Below are 26,280 nucleotides of genomic sequence, written 5' to 3' on the forward strand. Positions count from 1 at the left end.
CAATCACACTCAGAGAGTATACATTCTATACTGTAACAGACCAGCGCAATCACACACACAGAGATTATACATTCTATACTGTAACAGACCAGAGCAATCACACACACACACACAGAGATTATACATTCTATACTGTAACAGACAAGAGCAATCACACACAGAGATTGGACATTCTATACTGTAACAGACAAGAGCAATCACACACAGAGATTGGACATTCTATACTGTAACAGACAAGAGCAATCCACACTCAGAAAGTATACATTCTATACTGTAACAGACAAGAGCAATCACACACAGAGATTGGACATTCTATACTGTAACAGACAAGAGCAATCACACACAGAGAGTATACATTCTATACTGTAACAGACAAGAGCAATCACACTCAGAAAGTATACATTCTATACTGTAACAGACAAGAGCAATCACACTCAGAAAGTAAACATTCTATACTGTAACAGACCAGAGCAATCACACTCAGAGAGTATACATTCTATACTGTAACAGACAAGAGCAATCATACACAGAAAGTATACATTTTATACTGTAACAGACAAGAGCAATCATACACAGAAAGTATACATTCTATACTGTAACAGACAAGAGCAATCACACAGAGATTAGACATTCTATACTGTAACAGACAAGAGCAATCACACACACACAGAGAGATTATACATTCTATACTGTAACAGACAAGAGCAATCACACACAGAGATTATACATTCTATACTGTAACAGACCAGAGCAATCACACACACACAGAGAGATTATACATTCTATACTGTAACAGACCAGAGCAATCACACACACACAGAGAGATTATACATTCTATACTGTAACAGACAAGAGCAATCACACTCAGAGATTATACATTCTATACTGTAACAGACCGGAGCAATCACACTCAGAAAGTATACATTCTATACTGTAACAGACCAGAGCAATCACACACACAGAGATTATACATTCTATACTGTAACAGACCGGAGCAATCACACACACAGAGATTATACATTCTATACTGTAACAGACAAGAGCAATCATATACAGAAAGTATACATTCTATACTGTAACAGACAAGAGCAATCATATACAGAAAGTATACATTCTATACTGTAACAGACAAGAGCAATCACACTCAGAAAGTATACATTCTATACTGTAACAGACAAGAGCAATCATATACAGAAAGTATACATTCTATACTGTAACAGACAAGAGCAATCACACACAGAGATTATACATTCTATAATGTAACAGACCGGAGCAATCACACACAGAGATTATACATTCTATACTGTAACAGACCAGAGCAATCATATACAGAAAGTATACATTCTATACTGTAACAGACAAGAGCAATCACACTCAGAAAGTATACATTCTATACTGTAACAGACAAGAGCAATCATATACAGAAAGTATACATTCTATACTGTAACAGACAAGAGCAATCACACACAGAGATTATACATTCTATAATGTAACAGACCGGAGCAATCACACACAGAGATTATACATTCTATACTGTAACAGACCAGAGCAATCACACTGTATGACAGGTGTAGGGGCAACATTTAGGTTAGGGCCCAACATGTATGTGTGCGGCTGTTGTCATTAGGTCATACCTGTTGGGGCGTTTGCAGGGTGAGGTGCTGGACTGGGCTGAGGCAGAGGAGCTGGTGCTGAGGGTGCTGTCTGGACTGCTGAGGGAACATACTCTCTCCATACTCACTGTGCTCTGACACGCCTCACACTCAGCACTGCCCTTACACCTGGGGGGAGGGGGAGAGAAAGAGAAACAGAAAGGGGGAGAGAAAGAGAAACAGAAAGGGGGGAGAAAGAAAAAGGGAGGGGGAGGAGAAGAGAGGGTTTTAGTTACAAGTTACATACAGAGTTTGAGAAGATAATGACTTCGATATTTGAAGAGACTGATTGTGGACTGTAGTGGATATTTGAAGAGACTGATTGTGGACTGTAGTGGATATTTGAAGAGACTGATTGTGGACTGTAGTGGATATTTGAAGAGACTGATTGTGGACTGTAGTGGATATTTGAAGAGACTGATTGTGGACTGTAGTGGATATTTGAAGAGACTGATTGTGGACTGTAGTGGATATTTGAAGAGACTGATTGTGGACGGTAGTGGATATTTGAAGAGACTGATTGTGGACTGTAGTGGATATTTGAAGAGACTGATTGTGGACTGTAGTGGATATTTGAAGAGACTGATTGTGGACTGATTGTGGACTGTAGTGGATATTTGAAGAGACGATTGTAGTGGATATTTGAAGAGACTGATTGTGGACGGTAGTGGATATTTGAAGAGACTGATTGTGGACTGTAGTGGATATTTGAAGAGACTGATTGTGGACGGTAGTGGATATTTGAAGAGACTGATTGTGGACGGTAGTGGATATTTGAAGAGACTGATTGTGGACTGTAGTGGATATTTGAAGAGACTGATTGTGGACTGTAGTGGATATTTGAAGAGACTGATTGTGGACTGTAGTGGATATTTGAAGAGACTGATTGTGGACTGTAGTGGATATTTGAAGAGACTGATTGTGGACTGTAGTGGATATTTGAAGAGACTGATTGTGGACTGTAGTGGATATTTGAAGAGACTGATTCTGGAGGAGCTTGAGAGTTACTTACTCCCCCAGTGAGTGTCTCCGTGTTCTCTCTTCCTCCTCCTCCTCTTCCTCATCACTGCTGATACTAATGACAGTAACAGTGGGGCTGGCCAGATCAGACATCACCATGGCCTGCCGCTGCTTACAAGAGACAGACTGCTCTTCAGAGTCTGAACCTGCCTTACAGCAGCGAGGCTCCTCCACCTGCTCCGGTTCAGGTTCCAGCTGTGCAGCTCGCCCCGCCTCTGGGAATCTATCCTCTGGGACATTCCTCGTGGTGTCGGCCATCTTTGGGGACTGGCATGCTGAGTTTTGGGTGTTGGTGTTGTAGGTGAAATTGCTGCCTCTAGGGAGAAATAAATGGCGGGAAGGTTTTTTAAATGATCAGATTGTGTGTGTGTGTGTGTGTGTGTGTGTGTGTGTGTGTGTGTGTGTGTGTGTACCTGTTAAAGCAGGGCTTGTTTCTCTTGTTTGCAGAGGGCTGTGGCCACACCACGTGAGCGATGCCTATGCTGATTGGCTGGTGGGCAGACATGGTCATCTGGTTGGTTAAGAACGGCTGATGGTGGTGGGGCATCATAGAGCTGTATTGGTTGCCATGGGGACGCACCTTCCTGCAAATGACAATACGGGGTAACGAGCCAAAGGTTATTATCTATATTAGAGACTGAACTGACTGATCTCACTCGCCTGCTTCAAAGGAGAGGCATGTGACTCATTCTCCATCAGTTTGCCAGACAGCCATCACACTGTGTCCTATATTCTCAGAGAAGTCCTTGTCAAGGGTAGAAGAGCATAGCAACAAAACAGACTGACAGACAATGCAGTTTCAAAAAATTCATTTGGAGCTTCCCTATTGGCTCCCTACGGAGAAAAAAATGAATGAGTTACTGACGGTCGCTAAAGAGCACAGACAGTCAACAGCTGACAGACAGCACTCACCCCCATTCTCCCAGTCTCTGTGGGCCTGCCACAGTGTCAGACGCCATGGTGGCTGGTGGGGGCGCCATTGAAGTCACCTGCTGCCAGGCGGGCACCAGGATCTGCTGGGGGCGGTTAGACCAGGTCTGCTGCAAGGGAGAGGAACACCGTTTCCATGGTTTCTATAGCTATCTAAACTTATTCATTCCGTGGTATAGAGGGGCAGGTAGCCTAGTGGTTAGAGCGTTAGGCCAGTAACTGAAAGATTGCTGGATCGAATCCCCGAGGTGACAAGGTAAAAATCTGTAGTCCTGCCCGAGCAAGGCAGTTAACCCACTGTTCCCCGGGTGCCGGAGACATGGATGACGATTAAGGCAGCCCCCCACACCTCTCTGATTCAGTGGGGTTGGGTTAAGTTGAACGTATTCAACTGAAATTCAACATTTCAGTTGAATACATTCAAAACAACCCCAGCACAAATGCATCCAGGCTGTGTCTTGCTGATTCTCCTTCACAGTCAGTTTCTCTGTTGGTCTGAATCACTCAATCACAGCTGGCCCGAATACTATGGACTCTCTCCCGCTCCCCCCTCTCTTCTCGTTACCTGTGTGATGAGCCCAGGTCTGATCTGTAGGGGCTGGATGGAGGGAGCTTGGGTGACCAGAGGCACAGCAGTCTCCATGCGTACGGAGAAGCCCTGAGGCTTGGCCGTGTTAGTGGGGATTCCTGGAGGACCGGAAAGGGAAACATGTGTTCCACAGTAAGTCCAAGTCAGTAGATTTTGCTATAGAGGTGGATGGAAAGGAGGGAGAAAGAGAGGGGGGGGAAGAGAGGAGGGGGGGAGAAGAGAGGGGGAGAGAGAGAGGAGAGAAAGAGAGAAGAGGGGGGGAGAAAGAGAGAAGAGAGGGAGGGGGAGGAAAGAAGAGAAGAGAGGAGAGAAAGAGAGGAGAGAAAGAGAGAAGAGAGGAGGGGGGGAGAAAGAGAGAAGAGAGGAGGGGGGAGGAGAAAGAGAGAAGAGAGGAGGGGGGAGGAGAAAGAGAGAAGAGAGGAGGGGGAGGAGAAAAGAGAGAGAGAGAGAGAAGAGAGAGAAAGAGAGAAGAGGGGGGGAGGAGAAAGAGAGAAGAGGAGGGGGAGGAGAAAAGAGAGAGAGAGGAGGGGGGAGGAGAAAGAGAGAAGAGAGGAGGGGGGAGGAGAAAGAGAGAAGAGAGGAGGGGGGAGGAGAAAGAGAAGAGAGGAGGAGAAAGAGAGAAGAGGGGAGGGGGGAGGAGAAAGAGAGAAGAGAGGAGGGGGGAGGAGAAAGAGAGAAGAGAGGAGGGGGGGAGAAAGAGAGAAGAGAGGAGGGGGGAGGAGAAAGAGAGAAGAGAGGAGGGGGGAGGAGAAAGAGAGAAGAGAGGAGGGGGGAGGAGAAAGAGAGAAGAGAGGAGGGGGAGGAGAAAGAGAGAAGAGAGGAGGGGGGAGGAGAAAGAGAGAAGAGAGGAGGGGGAGGGAAAGAGAAGAGAGAGAGGGGGAGAAAGAGAAGAGAGAGAGAGAGAAGAGGAGAGAAAGAGAGAGAGGAGGGGGAGGAGAAAGAGAGAAGAGAGGAGGGGAGGAGAAAGAGAGAGAGGAGGAGGGGAGGAGAAAGAGAGAAGAGAGGAGGGGGAGGAGAAAGGAGAGAACAGAGAGAGCCCCAGGGGGAGAGAAAGAGAGAAGAGAGGAGGGGGAGGAGAAAGAGAGAAGAGAGGAGGGGGGAGGAGAAAGAGAGAAGAGAGGAGGGGGGAGGAGAAAGAGAAGAGAGGAGGGGGGGGGGAGAAAGAGAGAAGAGAGGAGGGGGGAGGAGAAAGAGAGAAGAGAGGAGGGGGAGGAGAATATTAAGAAGTCATACCCTGCATCGTTGGGGGGCACAGGATGAGTGCCTGTTGAAATGAGTCGCTGCAGCCAAACTGGCCATTTCCTGTTTGGACCGGTATCCCAGGGTGCATCACTGAGGGGGCAGAGGGGGCTAAAGCCTGAAGACAAGACAGAGACATGAGCCCCCTGACATCTACTACAGAAACTAATGGGTTAGATCAACACAGAGACATGAGCCCCCTGACATCTACTACAGAAACTAATGGGTTAGATCAACACAGAGACATGAGCCCCCTGACATCTACTACAGAAACTAATGGGTTAGATCAACACAGAGACATGAGCCCCCTGACATCTACTACAGAAACTAATGGGTTAGATCAACACAGAGACATGAGACATCTACTACAGAAACTAATGGGTTAGATCAACACAGAGACATGAGCCCCTGACATCTACTACAGAAACTAATGGGTTAGATCAACACAGAGACATGAGCACCCTGACATCTACTACAGAAACTAATGGGTTAGATCAACACAGAGACATGAGCCCCCTGACATCTACTACAGAAACTAATGGGTTAGATCAACACAGAGACATGAGCCCCTGACATCTACTACAGAAACTAATGGGTTAGATCAACACAGAGACATGAGCCCCCTGACATCTACTACAGAAACTAATGGGTTAGATCAACACAGAGACATGAGCCCCCTGACATCTACTACAGAAACTAATGGGTTAGATCAACACAGAGACATGAGCCCCCTGACATCTACTACAGAAACTAATGGGTTAGATCAACACAGAGACATGAGCCCCCTGACATCTACTACAGAAACTAATGGGTTAGATCAACACAGAGACATGAGCCCCCTGACATCTACTACAGAAACTAATGGGTTAGATCAACACAGAGACATGAGCCCCCTGACATCTACTACAGAAACTAATGGGTTAGATCAACACAGAGACATGAGCCCCCTGACATCTACTACAGAAACTAATGGGTTAGATCAACACAGAGACATGAGCCCCCTGACATCTACTACAGAAACTAATGGGTTAGATCAACACAGAGACATGAGCTCCCTGACATCTACTACAGAAACTAATGGGTTAGACAACACAGAGAGAAGAAACTAATGGGTTAGATCAACACAGAGACATGAGCCCCCTGACATCTACTACAGAAACTAATGGGTTAGATCAACACAGAGACATGAGCCCGCTGACATCTACTACAGAAACTAATGGGTTAGATCAACACAGAGACATGAGCCCCTGACATCTACTACAGAAACTAAACTGGGTTAGATCAACACAGAGACATGAGCCCCCTGACATCTACTACAGAAACTAATGGGTTAGATCAACACAGAGACATGAGCCCCCTGACATCTACTACAGAAACTAATGGGTTAGATCAACACAGAGACATGAGCCCCTGACATCTACTACAGAAACTAATGGGTTAGATCAACACAGAGACATGAGCCCCTGACATCTACTACAGAAACTAATGGGTTAGATCAACACAGAGACATGAGCCCCTGACATCTACTACAGAAACTACAGAAATGGGTTAGATCAACACAGAGACATGAGCCCCCTGACATCTACTACAGAAACTAATGGGTTAGATCAACACAGAGACATGAGCCCCCTGACATCTACTACAGAAACTAATGGGTTAGATCAACACAGAGACATGAGCCCCTGACATCTACTACAGAAACTAATGGGTTAGATCAACACAGAGACATGAGCCCCTGACATCTACTACAGAAACTAATGGGTTAGATCAACACAGAGACATGAGCCCCCTGACATCTACTACAGAAACTAATGGGTTAGATCAACACAGAGACATGAGCCCCCTGACATCTACTACAGAAACTAATGGGTTAGATCAACACAGAGACATGAGCCCCCTGACATCTACTACAGAAACTAATGGGTTAGATCAACACAGACCGTCTATCAACAGGGATTTCATCAGCACAACATAAGGGGAATTGTGCCTCAATAACAATTTTCATAAAGAAAGTGTTTCTGAGAAAAAAATAAGGAAAAAATAGCAGAACTTTGACTCTCCATAATTAAAAACCTCCTAGTGTAAGTCTTGACAGATTCCAACATATAATCTGCATTAGCCTCACATCCCCAGTAGATGGCGACCTGCCTGTCTGGAGTCTGAGCCAAACAGCAGTGCCGTATGCACCAAGAATAGAGTAAGAGTACAGATCTAGGATCTGTCCATATAATCATATTATTCAATAATTTAAAAGGCAAAGCTGATCCTAGATCAGCAGTCCTTCTCCGACACTTTATGAATAAACAAAGAACAGAGCAGGAGCATGTGGTTCAGAGGTCACTGCTCTGACCTCTTGTGCCCGGCCTACAATATTGAATCCAGGGAATTAGAGCAGGGCTGAATCCAACATGATCAAAGGTCTGGAAAGTCCAATAAAAAAAGTTGACACAGAACAGGGAGCAGCCCCCCCCATTACACATGACAGTCAACACAAAGCATTCTGAGAGGTGAATACTGGGAGATCTGGTGCATTTTCCCACCAAATACTTCCTGGAACTGGAACCAATCAAAGTTCACCTACATCAGAGCGGATGTGTTTTACACACACAAGGCTTTCCTAGAGACCACCCATTCTGTTTCCCCCCCAGGGGTAAATACTGAACACAAATGCACTAGAATTAAGGATGTGTCGATACATCAACTTGATTCAATTGGGCTTGTGGTATATGAGGTTCAGACGCCATCACCTTCACATTGTACCAACAGTTGATATGAGAATGGACTTCTAATGTATTGACAAAGATGGACTTGTATTTCCAGAAATAGCTGGTTGGTATTTAGAATAACAAAGTGAAAACATGACAGTATTAGGCCAGTTGAACTCATCTGTCTAATAGGATCAGATGGCTCCAAACTTCAACCATCTCTCCTCAGCAACACAACGCACCCGCGCTGTTGCCATGACGTAGCCTACGTAACGTCCTGGCGTCGCCACGACAGCGAAGGTGAACGGCTACAGTTCCACGTGAGGACGAGGGGGGCGATAAAGCCCCATGTCATCCACTCCGACCATCTGGAGGTCTGGGTAAGGGGAAAACACGCCTTGGTCTAGCTGTTTCTCAAATGAAGACTTGTCTGATAAAACTGTCTCCATTCAAATCTAATATGAAGTCTAACAGCTCTAGCAGTGGTACATTGTCATATAGCCGTCTATTCATATAAACGGAAATGTTTTCCCTCCATGTGACGGCTACTGTATTGATGTGGTGAAGCTACTTACTTGGTTGTGGATGGTGGCCATCTTGCTGAAGGGCCCGGTCAGGTTAACTGTGGTTGTGGTGGTGGTCACCGGTCTGATGAAGGGGGCTTTGTTCCGGTTGAGCGTGTCGTAAGGACCGGGACGAGAGCGGGTAACGTCCATGATGTGGAAACATGATTTGACACTGATGGAGAGAGGAAAGGAGGGGGTTGGAGTTATTTTCATCACAGTACAGCAGGCCCCAGCTATTCTTTATGCTTGTCCTCCTTTTACAAATAACTAAATGTTTCATCATCTCTTCTCTACGAAAAGGTCAACCCGCCTGAAAGACAGTGGGGGAAACTCACTGGTTGCTATGGGGGAAGTCGAGCAGGTGTTGCATGGACATAAAGGAGTGGCTGAGCGCCTCAGCGGGGGCGATCCTCTTCTCCGCATCGATCCACAACATCCTCTTCAGCAGGCCTACAAACTCTCTTCGGTCCACCTTCTCTGCCAACAGGTCACTACCTTCCAGATTCATCACCAAGTTGACCTGGGAGAGAGAGGCAGGTCAGGGCTCAGGAGAACTGGTCATCTGTTATCTTTCCCAGTGTTTGTGTCCATTTCATCTGGAGCCTCAGAAAGTTTTAAACCAGCTTTACAAGTCAAGGGAGACTTGTTTAAGGGACAAACAGTATAAACAGTATAAACAGTCACTATGCTGGAATAATCCTTTCCTAAATTAAAAATACCAGACATTTTGCAGAAGTTTATCAAATGTGAAAACATCAAACCAACCATTGTGATAAGTGGAACGATGAGGCATTTTTCATATCTACATCCCCCGTCTCTACACATCTATATCACCCCCCAGTCTCTACACATCTACGCCCCCCAGTCTCTACACATCCACGCCCCCAGTCTCTACACATCCACGCCCCCAGTCTCTACACATCTACACACGCCCCCAGTCTCTACACATCCACGCCCCCAGTCTCTACACATCCACGCCCCCCCCAGTCTCTACACATCTACGCCCCCAGTCTCTACACATCTACGTCGTCATCCCCCCAGTCTCTACGTCGTCACCCCCAGTCTCTACGTCGTCACCCCCAGTCTCTACGTCGTCACCCCCAGTCTCTACGTCGTCACCCCCAGTCTCACGTCGTCACCCCCAGTCTCTACGTCGTCACCCCCAGTCTCTACGTCGTCACCCCCCAGTCTCTACGTCGTCACCCCCAGTCTCTACGTCGTCACCCCCCAGTCTCCACGTCGTCACCCCCAGTCTCTACGTCGTCACCCCCAGTCTCTACGTCGTCACCCCCAGTCTCTACGTCGTCATTCCCAGTCTCTACGTCGTCACCCCCAGTCTCCACGTCGTCACCCCCAGTCTCTACGTCGTCATCTCCAGTCTCCACGTCGTCATCCCGTCTCTACGTCATCCCACGTCATCCCCCGTCTCTACGTCGCCCCCGCCTCTCCGTCATCCCCGTCTCTACGTCATCCCCCCCGTCTCTACACATCTACGTCATCCCCCGTCTCTACGTCATCCCCCGTCTCTACCATCAGTCTCGTCATCCCCGTCTCGTCATCCCCCCGTCTCTACGTCATCCCCCGTCTCTACACATCTACGTCATCCCCCGTCTACGTCATCCCCCCGTCTCTCCCCCCGTCATCCCCGTCTCTACACATCTACGTCGCGTCCCCCGTCTCTACGTCATCCCCCCGTCTCCACGTCATCCCCCGTCTCTACGTCATCCCCCCATCTCACGTCATCCCCCGTCTCTACGTCATCCCCCGTCTCTACACATCTACGTCGCGTCGCCCCCCCGCCTCACGTCATCCCCCCGCCTCTCGTCATCCCCTCGTCTCTACGTCATCCCCCCGTCTCTACGTCATCCCCCCGTCTCTCGTCATCCCCCCGTCTCTACGTCATCCCCCGTCTCTACGTCATCCCCCGTCTCTACACATCTACGTCCGTCATCCCTCCCCCGTCTCTACGTCATCCCCCCGTCTCTCGTCATCCCCCCCGTCCCCCTCTCTACATCATCCCCGTCTCTACGTCATCCCCCGTCTCTACACATCTACGTCCCCCCATCTCTACGTCACACACCCCCCCCCAACTCAAAAAAACATCAGCAGGGAAATGTTCAACCCATGATCTCATTATCAGGGAATTTCCAGCTGTGGTTTCACCGAGGCATGACTTTCAAACTAAGTGTTGGGTGCTGAACCTTAGCATGTCACTTAGCATATGACTAGAGATGTGACAATGGGGTTTTTCCAGCAATGAGATGTACGTACATGTTCTAGCTTTTTCAGTCAAACAGCTGAAGGTGAACTTCCTCTCTCTCAGATCTACGGCCCCATGTCATCTAACCATCTGACCATGGGCTTCCTGAGTAGAGACTCATCAACACGGTCTAGTTAGAACAGCGGAAGGTGTCCACATCCTGTGGAACAAGACTTACGTGCGCCATGTCATCCAAACAGTTGAAGATGTACTTCCTTGCTTCCTTCGATTTCATCCCCGTCTCGGTCTCATGCTCATCAGTCGACTGGAGAGACAGGAGGAGAGAGAGAGACAGGAGGAGAGAGAGAGACAGGGGGAGAAAGAGAGAGACAGGGAGAGAGAGACAGGGGGAGAGAGACAGGGAGACAGGGGGAGAGACAGGGAGAGAGAGAGAGAGGGAGAGAAAGAGAGAGAGCGAGACAGGGGGAGAAAGAGAGAGAGCGAGACAGGGGAGAGAGAGAGAGCGAGACAGGGGAGAAAGAGAGAGAGCGAGACAGGGGGAGAAAGAGAGAGAGCGAGACAAGGGGAGAAAGAGAGAGAGCGAGACAGGGGGAGAAAGAGAGAGAGCGAGACAAGGGGAGAAAGAGAGAGAGCGAGGGGGAGAAAGAGAGAGAGCGAGACAGGGGAGAAAGAGAGAGAGCGAGACAAGGGGAGAAAGAGAGAGAGCGAGACAAGGGGAGAAAGAGAGAGAGCGAGACAAGGGGAGAAAGAGAGAGAGCGAGACAGGGGGAGAAAGAGAGAGAGCGAGACAGGGGGAGAAAGAGAGAGAGCGAGACAGGGGGAGAAAGGTTCAAGCGGTGAAAAAGAGGATGCTTGTGTTGGGGTTTTCTTCTCTGGTGGGAGAATGTTTGGTGATGGTGAGATAATATGAAGGTTTGTTTTCAGTGAGGGCTAGGAGGTGTGTGTTTTGGTGGAGAGGAGCGAAAGAGGAGGGGTCAGTGTATGGAATGGTTGAGAGAGGGTGCTGGGGGGGGGTTCTGCTGGAGATGTCTTTTGGGCTTAGGGGTCCTTCTTACTTTCAATCGCCATGCTGAGTAGGGGGAGTCAGACTCCCTGCAGAAGAACCGTGCCGTCTTCGTCCCCACATTCAACAGATGCTCCCCAGGCAAACCCTGCGTCTGAGAAATGTAGCGAATCTGTGAAAAGAGGAAGAGAGGGACAAACAAAGACGTGAATAGACCGAGCAAGAGAGATAGAAGAGAAAGACACGTGGATAGACTGAGCAAGAGAGATAGAAGAGAAAGACACGTGGATAGACCGAGCAAGAGAGAAGAGAAAGACACGTGGATAGACTGAGCAAGAGAGATAGAAGAGAAAGACACGTGGATAGACCGAGCAAGAGAGATAGAAGAGAAAGACACGTGGATAGACTGAGCAAGAGAGATAGAAGAGAAAGACACGTGGATAGACTGAGCAAGAGAGATAGAAGAGAAAGACACGTGGATAGAGCAAGAGAGATAGAAGAGAAAGACACGTGGATAGACCGCAAGAGAGATAGAAGAGAAAGACACGTGGATAGACCGAGCAAGAGAGATAGAAGAGAAAGACACGTGGATAGACTGAGCAAGAGAGATAGAAGAGAAAGACACGTGGATAGACCGAGCAAGAGAGATAGAAGAGAAAGACACGTGGATAGACTGAGCAAGAGAGATAGAAGAGAAAGACACGTGGATAGACTGAAAGAAAGACACGTGGATAGACTGACAGAAGAGAAAGAAAGACACGTGGATAGACTGAGCAAGAGAGATAGAAGAGAAGACACGTGGATAGAGGGGAGCAAGAGAGATAGAAGAGAAAGACACTGGATAGACCAGAGAAGAACATTCCCTGAGATGACTGACAGAAGAAAGACATTCCCTGGATAGACTGAGCAAGAGAGAAGGGAAAGACACGTGGATAGACTGAGCAAGAGAGATAGAAGAGAAAGACACGTGGATAGATGACTGCTAGACAGAAGGGAAAGATGAGAAGAGAAAGAACACGTGGATAGACAGAGAAAGAGAGATAGAAGAGGGGAAAGACACGTGGATAGACTGAGCTGTAAGAGAATAGGGAAAGACACGTGGATTCCCTGAAAGACATGGATAGAAAGAACAAAGAGATAGAAGGGGAAAGACACGTGGATAGACCGAGCAAGAGAGATGAAAGACACGTATAGACTGAGCAAGAGAGATAACAGAAAGAACAGACCTGTATGCTATGACTAAGAGAAGAAGAGAAAGACCGTGGATAGATGAGCTAAAGAGAGAAAGACATTCCCTGATGATGAAGAACAGAAGGGAAGAGATAACAGAAGTGGATAGACTGATGCAAGAGAGATAGAAGAGAAAGACACTGTGGATAGACTAACAGAGCAAGAGAGATAGAAGAAGAAAGACACGTGGCTAGACTGAACAGAAGGGGAAAGAACAGATAGATAACAGAAGGGGAAAGCAAGAGAGATGAAGAGAAAGAAGTGGATAGATTCCCGTAGCATGAGAGAGAAGGGGAAAGAACATTCCCTGTATGCTATGACTAACAGAAGGGGAGAAAGAACGTGGATACATTCCCTGTATGCTATGATTCCCTGCAAGACAGAAGAGAAAGACATGTGGATGACTGTAACAGAAGAAAGAAAGTATGCTATGACTGTAACATGTGGAAAGGCTAGACTGTAACAGAAGAGAAAGAACATTCTAGACCGAGTAAGAGAAGAGAAAGACCTGTGGATAGCTAGAGAAGAGAAAGACATGTGGATAGACAACAGAAGAGAGATAGAAGAGAAAGACACGTGGATAGACCTGTATGCTATGAGAACAGAAGAGAAAGACACGTGGATAGACGAGCAAGAGAAGAGAAAGACACGTGTATATGACCGAGCAAGTAAGAGAAGAGAAAGACATTGTGGATAGATGACTGTAAGAGAGACAGGAGAAAGACATGTGGATAGACTGTAAGCAAGAGAGATAGAAGAGAAAGACACGTGGATAGACTGAGCAGAAGAAGAGAAAGAACACTGTGGCTATGACAGAGAGAAGAAAAGACATGTGGATCCCTGTAGCAAGAGAGATAGAAGAGAAAGACACATGGATAGACTGAGCAAGAGAGATAGAAGAGAAAGACTGTATGCTATGCTATGACTGTAACAAGAAGAGATAGAAGAGAGAAAGACCGTGGATAGACTATGACAAGAGAAAGATAGAGAAAGAACATTCCCTGTATGACTGAGCAAACAGAAGAAGGAAAGAACATTCCCTGTATGCAAGAGAGATAGAAGAAGGGAAAGACACATTAGACCTGTATGCAAGACTGAGATAGAAGAGAAAGACATTCCGTATGGATAGACTGAGCAAGAGAGATGCTATGACTGTAACAGAAGAGAAAGACACGTGGATAGAAGATAGAAAGAAAGACACCTGGATAGACTGACAGAAGGGAGAAAGAACATTCCCTGTATAGATGACTAACAGAAGGAGAAAGACACGTGGATAGACTAACAGAAGAAAGAACATTCCCTGTATGCTATGACTGTAACAGAAGGGGAAAGAACACTGTATGCTATGACAACAGAAGGGGAAAGAACATTCCCTGTATGCTATGAACACTGATAGACAGAAGAAGGGAAAGAACATTCCCTGTATGCTATGACTGTAACAGAAGGGGAAAGAACATTCCCTGTATGCTATGACTGTAACAGAAGGGGAAAGAACATTCCCTGTATGCTATGACTGTAACAGAAGGGGAAAGAACATTCCCTGTATGCTATGATGAACAGAAGGGGAAAGAAAACATGATGCTATGTAACAGAAGGGAAAGAACATTCCCTGTATGCTATGACTGTAACAGAAGGGGAAAGAACATTCCCTGTATGCTATGACTGTAACAGAAGGGGAAAGAACATTCCCTGTATGCTATGATGTAACAGAAGGGGAAAGAACATGACTATGACTGTAACAGAAGGGGAAAGAACATTCCCTGTATGCTATGACTGTAACAGAAGGGGAAAGAACATTCCCTGTATGCTATGACTGTAACAGAAGGGGAGAGAACATTCCCTGTATGCTATGACTGTAACAGAAGGGGAAATAACATTCCCTGTATACTATGACTGTAACAGAAGGGGAAAGAACATTCCCTGTATGCTATGACTGTAACAGAAGAGGAAAGAACATTCCCTGTATGCTATGACTGTAACAGAAGGGGAAAGAACATTCCCTGTATGCTATGACTGTAACAGAAGAGGAAAGAACATTCCCTGTATGCTATGACTGTAACAGAAGGGGAAAGAACATTCCCTGTATGCTATGACTGTAACAGAAGGGGAAAGAACATTCCCTGTATGCTATGACTGTAACAGAAGGGGAAAGAACATTCCCTGTATGCTATGACTGTAACAGAAGGGGAAAGAACATTCCCTGTATGCTATGACTGTAACAGAAGGGGAAAGAACATTCCCTGTATGCTATGACTGTAACAGAAGGAAAGAACAATGCTGTAACAGAAGGGAGAAAGAACATTCCCTGTATGCTATGACTGTAACAGAAGGGGAAAGAACAGAACATTCCCTGTATGCTATGACTGTAACAGAAGGGAAAGAACATTCCCTGTATGCTATGACTGTAACAGAAGGGGAAAGAACATTCCCTGTATGCTATGACTGTAACAGAAGGGGAAAGAACATTCCCTGTATGCTATGACTGTAACAGAAGGGGAAAGAACATTCCCTGTATGCTATGACTGTAACAGAAGGGGAAAGAACATTCCCTGTATGCTATGACTGTAACAGAAGGGGAAAGAACATTCCCTGTATGCTATGACTGTAACAGAAGGGGAAAGAACATTCCCTGTATGCTATGACTGTAACAGAAGGGGAAAGAACATTCCCTGCTATGACTAGGGGAAAGAACACTGTGAACAGAAGGGGAAAGAACATTCCCTGTATGCTATGACTGTAACAGAAGGGGAAAGAACATTCCCTGTATGCTATGACTGTAACAGAAGGGGAAAGAACATTCCCTGTATGCTATGACTGTAACAGAAGGGGAAAGAACATTCCCTGTAACAGAAGGGAAAGAACATTCCCTGTATGCTATGACTGTAACAGAAGGGGAAAGAACATTCCCTGTATGCTATGACTGTAACAGAAGGGGAAAGAACATTCCCTGTATGCTATGACTAACAGAAGGGGAAAGAACATTCCCTGTATGCTATGACTGTAACAGAAGGGGAAAGAACATTCCCTGTATGCTATGACTGTAACAGAAGGGGAAAGAAATTCCCTGTATGCTATTAACAGAAGGGGAAAGAACATTCCCTGTATGCTATGACTGTAACAGAAGGGGAAAGAACATTCCCTGTATGCTATGACTGTAACAGAAGGGGAAAGAACATTCCCTGTATGCTATGACTGTAACAGAAGGGGAAAGAACATTCCCTGTATGCTATGACTGTAACAGAAGGGAAAGAACATTCCCTGTATGCTATGACTGTAACAGAAGGGGAAAGAACACAGATGAGGGGAAAGAACATTCCCTGTATGCTATGACTGTAACAGAAGAGGAAAGAACATTCCCTGTATGCTATGACTGTAACAGAAGGGGAAAGAACATTCCCTGTATGCTATGACTGTAACAGAAGGGGAAAGAACATTCCCTGTATGCTATGACTGTAACAGAAGGGGAAAGAACATTCCCTGTATGCTATGACTAACAGAAGGGGAAAGAACATTCCCTGTATGCTATGACTGTAACAGAAGGGGAAAGAACATTCCCTGTATGCTATGACTGTAACAGAAGGGGAAAGAACATTCCCTGTATGCTGTAACAGAAGGGGAAAAGAACATTCCCTGACTGTAACAGAAGGGAAAGAACATTCCCTGTATGCTATGACTGTAACAGAAGGGGAAAGAACATTCCCTGTATGTAACTATGACTGTAACAGACTGTAACAGGGGAAAGAACATTCCCTGTATGCTATGACTGTAACAGAAGGGGAAAGAACATTCCCTGTATGCTATGACTGTAACAGAAGGGGAAAGAACATTCCCTGTATGCTATGACTGTAACAGAAGGGGAAAGAACATTCCCTGTATGCTATGACTGTAACAGAAGGGGAAAGAACATTCCCTGTATGCTATGACTGTAACAGAAGGGGAAAGAACATTCCCTGTATGCTATGACTGTAACAGAAGGGGAAAGAACATTCCCTGTATGCTATGACTGTAACAGAAGGGGAAAGAACATTCCCTGTATGCTATGACTGTAACAGAAGGGGAAAGAACATTCCCTGTATGCTATGACTGTAACAGAAGGGGAAAGAACATTCCCTGTATGCTATGACTGTAACAGAAGGGGAAAGAACATTCCCTGTATGCTATGACTGTAACAGAAGGGGAAAGAACATTCCCTGTATGCTATGACTGTAACAGAAGGGGAAAGAACATTCCCTGTATGCTATGACTGTAACAGAAGGGGAAAGAACATTCCCTGTATGCTATGACTGTAACAGAAGGGGAAAGAACATTCCCTGTATGCTATGACTGTAACAGAAGGGGAAAGAACATTCCCTGTATGCTATGACTGTAACAGAAGGGGAAAGAACATTCCCTGTATGCTATGACTGTAACAGAAGGGGAAAGAACATTCCCTGTATGCTATGACTGTAACAGAAGGGGAAAGAACATTCCCTGTATGCTATGACTGTAACAGAAGGGGAAAGAACATTCCCTGTATGCAGAAGGGGAAAGAACATGACTGACTGTAACAGAAGGGGAAAGAACATTCCCTGTATGCTATGACTGTAACAGAAGGGGAAAGAACATTCCCTGTATGCTATGACTGTAACAGAAGGGGAAAGAACATTCCCTGTATGCTATGACTGTAACAGAAGGGGAAAGAACATTCCCTGTATGCTATGACTGTAACAGAAGGGGAAAGAACATTCCCTGTATGCTATGACTGTAACAGAAGGGGAAAGAACATTCCCTGTATGCTATGACTGTAACAGAAGGGGAAAGAACATTCCCTGTATGCTATGACTGTAACAGAAGGGGAAAGAACATTCCCTGTATGCTATGACTGTAACAGAAGGGGAAAGAACATTCCCTGTATGCTATGACTGTAACAGAAGGGGAAAGAACATTCCCTGTATGCTATGACTGTAACAGAAGGGGAAAGAACATTCCCCTATGACTGTAACAGAAGGGGAAAGAACATTCCCTGTATGCTATGACTGTAACAGAAGGGGAAAGAACATTCCCTGTATGCTATGACTGTAACAGAAGGGGAAAGAACATTCCCTGTATGCTATGACTGTAACAGAAGGGGAAAGAACATTCCCTGTATGCTATGACTGTAACAGAATGGGGAAAGAACATTCCCTGTATGCTATGACTGTAACAGAAGGGGAAAGAACATTCCCTGTATGCTATGACTGTAACAGAAGGGGAAAGAACATTAACAGAAGGGGAAAGAACATTCCCTGTATGCTATGACTGTAACAGAAGGGGAAAGAACATTCCCTGTATGCTATGACTGTAACAGAAGGGGAAAGAACATTCCCTGTATGCTATGACTGTAACAGAAGGGGAAAGAACATTCCCTGTATGCTATGACTGTAACAGAAGGGGAAAGAACATTCCCTGTATGCTATGACTGTAACAGAAGGGGAAAGAACATTCCCTGTATGCTATGACTGTAACAGAAGGGGAAAGAACATTCCCTGTATGAACTATGACTGTAACAGAAGGGGAAAGAACATTCCCTGTATGCTATGACTGTAACAGAAGGGGAAAGAACATTCCCTGTATGCTATGACTGTAACAGAAGGGGAAAGAACATTCCCGTATGCTATGACTGTAACAGAAGGGGAAAGAACATTCCCTGTATGCTATGACTGTAACAGAAGGGGAGAGAACATTCCCTGTATGCTATGACTGTAACAGAAGGGGAAAGAACATTCCCTGTATGCTATGACTGTAACAGAAGGGGAAAGAACATTCCCTGTATGCTATGACTGTAACAGAAGGGGAAAGAACATTCCCTGTATGCTATGACTGTAACAGAAGGGGAAAGAACATTCCCTGTATGCTATGACTGTAACAGAAGGGGAAAGAACATTCCCTGTATGCTATGACTGTAACAGAAGGGGAAAGAACATTCCCTGTATGCTATGACTGTAACAGAAGGGGAAAGAACATTCCCTGTATGCTATGACTATGTACTATGACTGTAACAGAAGGGGAAAGAACATTCCCTGTATGCTATGACTGTAACAGAAGGGGAAAGAACATTCCCTGTATGCTATGACTGTAACAGAAGGGGAAAGAACATTCCCTGTATGCTATGACTGTAACAGAAGGGGAAAGAACATTCCCTGTATGCTATGACTGTAACAGAAGGGGAAAGAACATTCCCTGTATGCTATGACTGTAACAGAAGGGGAAAGAACATTCCCTGTATGCTATGACTGTAACAGAAGGGGAAAGAACATTCCCTGTATGCTATGACTGTAACAGAAGGGGAAAGAACATTCCCTGTATGCTATGACTGTAACAGAAGGGGAAAGGGACTGTAACAGAAGGGGAAAGAACATTCCCTGTATGCTATGACTGTAACAGAAGGGGAAAGAACATTCCCTGTATGCTATGACTGTAACAGAAGTAACAGAAGGGGAAAGAACATTCCCTGTATGCTATGACTGTAACAGAAGGGGAAAGAACATTCCCTGTATGCTATGACTGTAACAGAAGGGGAAAGAACATTCCCTGTATGCTATGACTGTAACAGAAGGGGAAAGAACATTCCCTGTATGCTATGACTGTAACAGAAGGGGAAAGAACATTCCCTGTATGCTATGACTGTAACAGAAGAAGGGGAAAGAACATTCCCTGTATGCTATGACTGTAACAGAAGGGGAAAGAACATTCCCTGTATGCTATGACTGTAACAGAAGGGGAAAGAACATTCCCTGTATGCTAACAGAAGGGGAAAGAACATTCCCTGTATGCTATGACTGTAACAGAAGGGAAAGAACATTCCCTGTATGCTATGACTGTAACAGAAGGGGAAAGAACATTCCCTGTATGCTATGACTGTAACAGAAGGGGAAAGAACATTCCCTGTATGTATGACTAACAGAAGGGGAAAGAACATTCCCTGTATGCTATGACTGTAACAGAAGGGGAAAGAACATTCCCTGTATGCTATGACTGTAACAGAAGGGGAAAGAACATTCCCTGTATGCTATGACTGTAACAGAAGGGGAAAGAACATTCCCTGTATGCTATGACTGTAACAGAAGGGGAAAGAACATTCCCTGTATGCTATGACTGTAACAGAAGGGGAAAGAACATTCCCTGTATGCTATGACTGTAACAGAAGGGGAAAGAACATTCCCTGTATGCTATGACTGTAACAGAAGGGGAAAGAACATTCCCTGTATGCTATGACTGTAACAGAAGGGGAAAGAACATTCCCTGTATGCTATGACTGTAACAGAAGGGGAAAGAACATTCCCTGTATGCTATGACTGTAACAGAAGGGGAAAGAACATTCCCTGTATGCTATGACTGTAACAGAAGGGGAAAGAACATTCCCTGTATGCTATGACTGTAACAGAAGGGGAAAGAAACATGCTAACTGTAACAGAAGGGGAAAGAACATTCCCTGTATGCTATGACTGTAACAGAAGGGGAAAGAACATTCCCTGTATGCTATGACTGTAACAGAAGGGGAAAGAACATTCCCTGTATGCTATGACTGTAACAGAAGGGGAAAGAACATTCCCTGTATGCTATGACTAACAGAAGGGGAAAGAACATTCCCTGTATGCTATGACTGTAACAGAAGGGGAAAGAACATTCCCTGTATGCTATGACTGTAACAGAAGGGGAAAGAACATTCCCTGTATGCTATGACTGTAACAGAAGGGGAAAGAACATTCCCTGTATGCTATGACTGTAACAGAAGGGGAAAGAACATTCCCTGTATGCTATGACTGTAACAGAAGGGGAAAGAACATTCCCTGTATGCTATGACTGTAACAGAAGGGGAAAGAACATTCCCTGTATGCTATGACTGTAACAGAAGGGGAAAGAACATTCCCTGTATGCTATGACTGTAACAGAAGGGGAAAGAACATTCCCTGTATGCTATGACTGTAACAGAAGGGGAAAGAACATTCCCTGTATGCTATGACTGTAACAGAAGGGGAAAGAACATTCCCTGTATGCTATGACTGTAACAGAAGGGGAAAGAACATTAACCCTGTATGCTATGACTGTAACAGAAGGGGAAAGAACATTGCCTATGACTAACAGAAGGGGAAAGAACATTCCCTGTATGCTATGACTGTAACAGAAGGGGAAAGAACATTCCCTGTATACTATGACTGTAACAGAAGGGGAAAGAACATTCCCTGTATACTATGACTGTAACAGAAGGGGAAAGAACATTCCCTGTATACTATGACTGTAACAGAAGGGGAAAGAACATTCCCTGTATGCTATGACTGTAACAGAAGGGGAAAGAACATTCCCTGTATGCTATGACTGTAACAGAAGGGGAAAGAACATTCCCTGTATGCTATGACTGTAACAGAAGGGGAGAGAACATTCCCTGTATGCTATGACTAACAGAAGGGGAAAGAACATTCCCTGTATGCTATGACTGTAACAGAAGGGGAAAGAACATTCCCTGTATGCTATGACTGTAACAGAAGGGGAAAGAACATTCCCTGTATACTATGACTGTAACAGAAGGGGAAAGAACATTCCCTGTATACTATGACTGTAACAGAAGGGGAAAGAACATTCCCTGTATACTATGACTGTAACAGAAGGGGAAAGAACATTCCCTGTATGCTATGACTGTAACAGAAGGGGAAAGAACATTCCCTGTATGCTATGACTGTAACAGAAGGGGAAAGAACATTCCCTGTATGCTATGACTGTAACAGAAGGGGAAAGAACATTCCCTGTAACAGAAGGGGAAAGAACATTCCCTGTATGCTATGACTGTAACAGAAGGGGAAAGAACATTCCCTGTATGCTATGACTGTAACAGAAGGGGAAAGAACATTCCCTGTATGCTATGACTGTAACAGAAGGGGAAAGAACATTCCCTGTATGCTATGACTGTAACAGAAGGGGAAAGAACATTCCCTGTATGCTATGACTGTAACAGAAGGGGAAAGAACATTCCCTGTATGCTATGATGAACATTCCCTGTAACTAAAGAAGGGGAAAGAACATTCCCTGTATGCTATGACTAACAGAAGGAAAAGAACATTCCCTGTATGCTATGACTGTAACAGAAGGGGAAAGAACATTCCCTGTATGCTATGACTGTAACAGAAGGGGAAAGAACATTCCCTGCTATGACTACATTCCCTGTATGCTATGACTGTAACAGAAGGGGAAAGAACATTCCCTGTATGCTATGACTGTAACAGAAGGGGAAAGAACATTCCCTGTATGCTATGACTGTAACAGAAGGGGAAAGAACATTCCCTGTATGCTATGACTGTAACAGAAGGGGAAAGAACATTCCCTGTATGCTATGACTGTAACAGAAGGGGAAAGAACATTCCCTGTATGCTATGACTGTAACAGAAGGGGAAAGAACATTCCCTGTATGCTATGACTGTAACAGAAGGGGAAAGAACATTCCCTGTATGCTATGACTGTAACAGAAGGGGAAAGAACATTCCCTGTATGCTATGACTGTAACAGAAGGGGAAAGAACATTCCCTGTATGCTATGACTAACAGAAGGGGAAAGAACATTCCCTGTATGCTATGACTGTAACAGAAGGGGAAAGAACATTCCCTGTATGCTATGACTGTAACAGAAGGGGAAAGAACATTCCCTGTATGCTATGACTGTAACAGAAGGGGAAAGAACATTCCCTGTATGCTATGACTGTAACAGAAGGGGAAAGAACATTCCCTGTATGCTATGACTGTAACAGAAGGGGAAAGAACATTAACAGAAGGGGAAAGAACCTGTATGCTATGACTGTAACAGAACAGTATGCTATGGTAACAGAAAGAACATTCCCTGTATGCTATGACTGTAACAGAAGGGGAAAGAACATTCCCTGTATGCTATGACTGTAACAGAAGGGGAAAGAACATTCCCTGTATGCTATGACTAACAGAAGGGGAAAGAACATTCCCTGTATGCTATGACTAACAGAACAGAATTCCCTGTATGGACTGTAACAGAAAGAACATTCCCTGTATGCTATGACTGTAACAGAATTCCCTGTATGGGAAAGAACATTCCCTGTATGCTATGACTGTAACAGAAGGGGAAAGAACATTCCCTGTATGCTATGACTGTAACAGAAGGGGAAAGAACATTCCCTGTATGCTATGACTGTAACAGAAGGGGAAAGAACATTCCCTGTATGCTATGACTGTAACAGAAGGGGAAAGAACATTCCCTGTATGCTATGACTGTAACAGAAGGGGAAAGAACATTCCCTGTATGCTATGACTAACAGAAGGGGAAAGAACATTCCCTGTATGCTATGACTGTAACAGAAGGGGAAAGAACATTCCCTGTATGCTATGACTGTAACAGAAGGGGAAAGAACATTCCCTGTATGCTATGACTAACAGAAGGGGAAAGAACATTCCCTGTATGCTATGACTGTAACAGAAGGGGAAAGAACATTCCCTGTATGCTATGACTGTAACAGAAGGGGAAAGAACATTCCCTGTATGCTATGACTGTAACAGAAGGGGAAAGAACATTCCCTGTATGCTATGACTGTAACAGAAGGGGAAAGAACATTCCCTGTATGCTATGACTAACAGAAGGGGAAAGAACATTCCCTGTATGCTATGACTGTAACAGAAGGGGAAAGAACATTCCCTGTATGCTATGACTGTAACAGAAGGGGAAAGAACATTCCCTGTATGCTATGACTGTAACAGAAGGGGAAAGAACATTCCCTGTATGCTATGACTGTAACAGAAGGGAAAGAACATTCCCTGTAACTATGACTGTAACAGGGAAAGAACATTCCCTGTATGCTATGACTGTAACAGAAGGGGAAAGAACATTCCCTGTATGCTATGACTGTAACAGAAGGGGAAAGAACATTCCCTGTATGCTATGACTGTAACAGAAGGGGAAAGAACATTCCCTGTATGCTATGACTGTAACAGAAGGGGAAAGAACATTCCCTGGCTATGACTGTAACAGAAGGGGAACATTCCCTGTATGCTATGACTGTAACGAAGGGGAAAGAACATTCCCTGTATGCTATGACTGTAACAGAAGGGGAAAGAACATTCCCTGTATGCTATGACTGTAACAGAAGGGGAAAGAACATTCCCTGTATGCTATGACTGTAACAGAAGGGGAAAGAACATTCCCTGTATGCTATGACTGTAACAGAAGGGAAAGAACATTCCCTGTATGCTATGACTAACAGAAGGGGAAAGAACATTCCCTGTATACTATGACTGTAACAGAAGGGGAAAGAACATTCCCTGTATACTATGACTGTAACAGAAGGGGAAAGAACATTCCCTGTATGCTATGACTGTAACAGAAGGGGAAAGAACATTCCCTGTATGCTATGACTGTAACAGAAGGGGAAAGAACATTCCCTGTATGCTATGACTGTAACAGAAGGGGAAAGAACAGTTCGATATGACCATTTCTCCCCCATAATATTACCATAACATCATATAGTCTAAACATCCCAGCACAGTTCTCTTCTCCATTCCTGCGGTGCCTTATTCCACTGTAAACTGCCCAGTCCTTCCCACTCCTCCCATACCCACAGTCCCCCACCTTCAAGCCCAGGTGCTGACCCCTTCTCCAGCCTCACACATCCCGAGAACACAGTCATTACCTAGTGGTAATACATGACGTTGACATTCAGGTTATGCACAAGTGTCTTTCACACTACCATCACCCTGGGAATGAGTGACGTGCGGGGGGGGGTGGGACCCTGGGAATGAGTGACGTGTGCGGGGGGGTGGGGCCCTGGGAATGAGTGACGTGTGCGGGGGGGTGGGGCCCTGGGAATGAGTGACGTGTGCGGGGGGGGGGTGGGGCCCTGGGAATGAGTGACGTGTGCGGGGGTGGGGCCCTGGGAATGAGTGCTGGCGTGGGGGTGGGGCCCTGGGATTGATTGAAGTGTGGGGGTGGGGCCCTGGGAATGAGTGACGTGCGGGGGGTGGGGCCCTGGGAATGAGTGCTGGCGTGGGGGTGGGGCCCTGGGAATGAGTGCTGGCGGGGGTGGGGCCCTGGGAATGATGACGTGTGCGGGGGGTGGGGCCCTGGGAATGAGTGATTGAAAGTGCGTGCGGGGGTGGGGCCCTGGGAATTGATTGAAGGGCCCTGGGAATGAGTGCTGGCGTGGGGGTGGGGCCCTGGGAATGAGTGCTGGCGTGGGGGTGGGGCCCTGGGAATGAGTGACATGCGCAGGGGGGCCCTGGGAATGAGTGACGTGCGCAGGGTAGGGCCCTGGGAATGAGTGACTTGCGCAGGGTAGGGCCCTGGGAATGAGTGCTGGCGTGGGGGGTAGGGCCCTGGGAATGAGTGACGTGCGCGGGGTAGGGCCCTGGGAATGAGTGACATGCGCGGGGTAGGGCCCTGGGAATGAGTGACTTGCGCGGGGTAGGGCCCTGGGAATGAGTGACGTGCGCAGGGTAGGGCCCTGGGAATGAGTGCTGGCGTGCGCAGGGTAGGGCCCTGGGAATGAGTGCGGGGTAGGGCCCTGGGAATGAGGGTGCGCGGGGGGCCCTGGGAATGAGTGACGTGCGCGGGGTAGGGCCCTGGGAATGAGTGATGAGTGACGCAGGGGTAGGGCCCTGGGAATGAGTGACTTGCGCAGGGTAGGGCCCTGGGAATGAGTGACTTGCGCAGGGTAGGGCCCTGGGAATGAGTGACTTGCGCGGGGTAGGGCCCTGGGAATGAGTGACTTGCGCGGGGTAGGGCCCTGGGAATGAGTGACTTGCGCGGGGTAGGGCCCTGGGAATGAGTGACTTGTGCAGGGTAGGGCCCTGGGAATGAGTGACTTGCGCAGGGTAGGGCCCTGGGAATGAGTGACTTGCGCAGGGTAGGGCCCTGGGAATGAGTGACTTGCGCAGGGTAGGGCCCTGGGAATGAGTGACTTGCGCGGGGTAGGGCCCTGGGAATGAGTGACTTGCGCAGGGTAGGGCCCTGGGAATGAGTGACTTGCGCAGGGTAGGGCCCTGGGAATGAGTGACTTGCGCAGGGTAGGGCCCTGGGAATGAGTGACTTGCGCAGGGTAGGGCCCTGGGAATGAGTGACTTGCGCAGGGTAGGGCCCTGGGAATGAGTGACTTGCGCAGGG

At 46.3% G+C, this 26,280-nt stretch overlaps 1 protein-coding gene across 7 annotated transcripts in view; it reads right to left on the reverse strand.

The window, feature by feature from the left end:
* The window catches only part of hipk3b (homeodomain interacting protein kinase 3b), a 122,614-nt gene that overhangs the window by 5,227 nt on the left and 91,107 nt on the right, over positions 1-26,280 (reverse strand). For 5 of the 7 annotated variants that reach the window (XR_008134226.1, XR_008134225.1, XR_008134224.1 and 2 more), the window contains exons 4-13: positions 11,978-12,097; positions 11,140-11,226; positions 9,037-9,221; positions 8,711-8,873; positions 5,425-5,548; positions 4,168-4,289; positions 3,585-3,712; positions 3,086-3,256; positions 2,665-2,988; positions 1,635-1,781 (exon numbers count right to left, since the gene is read on the reverse strand). Coding sequence is in view for 3 of the 7 variants with exons in the window: in XM_052517258.1 (XP_052373218.1) it covers positions 1,635-1,781; positions 2,665-2,988; positions 3,086-3,256; positions 3,585-3,712; positions 4,168-4,289; positions 5,425-5,548; positions 8,711-8,873; positions 9,037-9,221; positions 11,140-11,226; positions 11,978-12,097 (1,571 nt within the window). In the remaining 4 variants the exon portion in view is untranslated. Of the gene's footprint in view, positions 1-1,634; positions 1,782-2,664; positions 2,989-3,085; positions 3,257-3,584; positions 3,713-4,167; positions 4,348-5,424; positions 5,549-8,710; positions 8,874-9,036; positions 9,222-11,139; positions 11,227-11,977; positions 12,098-26,280 lie in introns of all 7 variants that reach the window. The other 2 variants (XM_052517260.1, XM_052517261.1) reach the window with 2 other exon arrangements.

Source organism: Oncorhynchus keta, unplaced genomic scaffold (assembly GCF_023373465.1).
Source record: "Oncorhynchus keta strain PuntledgeMale-10-30-2019 unplaced genomic scaffold, Oket_V2 Un_scaffold_6322_pilon_pilon, whole genome shotgun sequence".
Classification (NCBI taxonomy): Eukaryota; Metazoa; Chordata; class Actinopteri; order Salmoniformes; family Salmonidae; genus Oncorhynchus; species Oncorhynchus keta.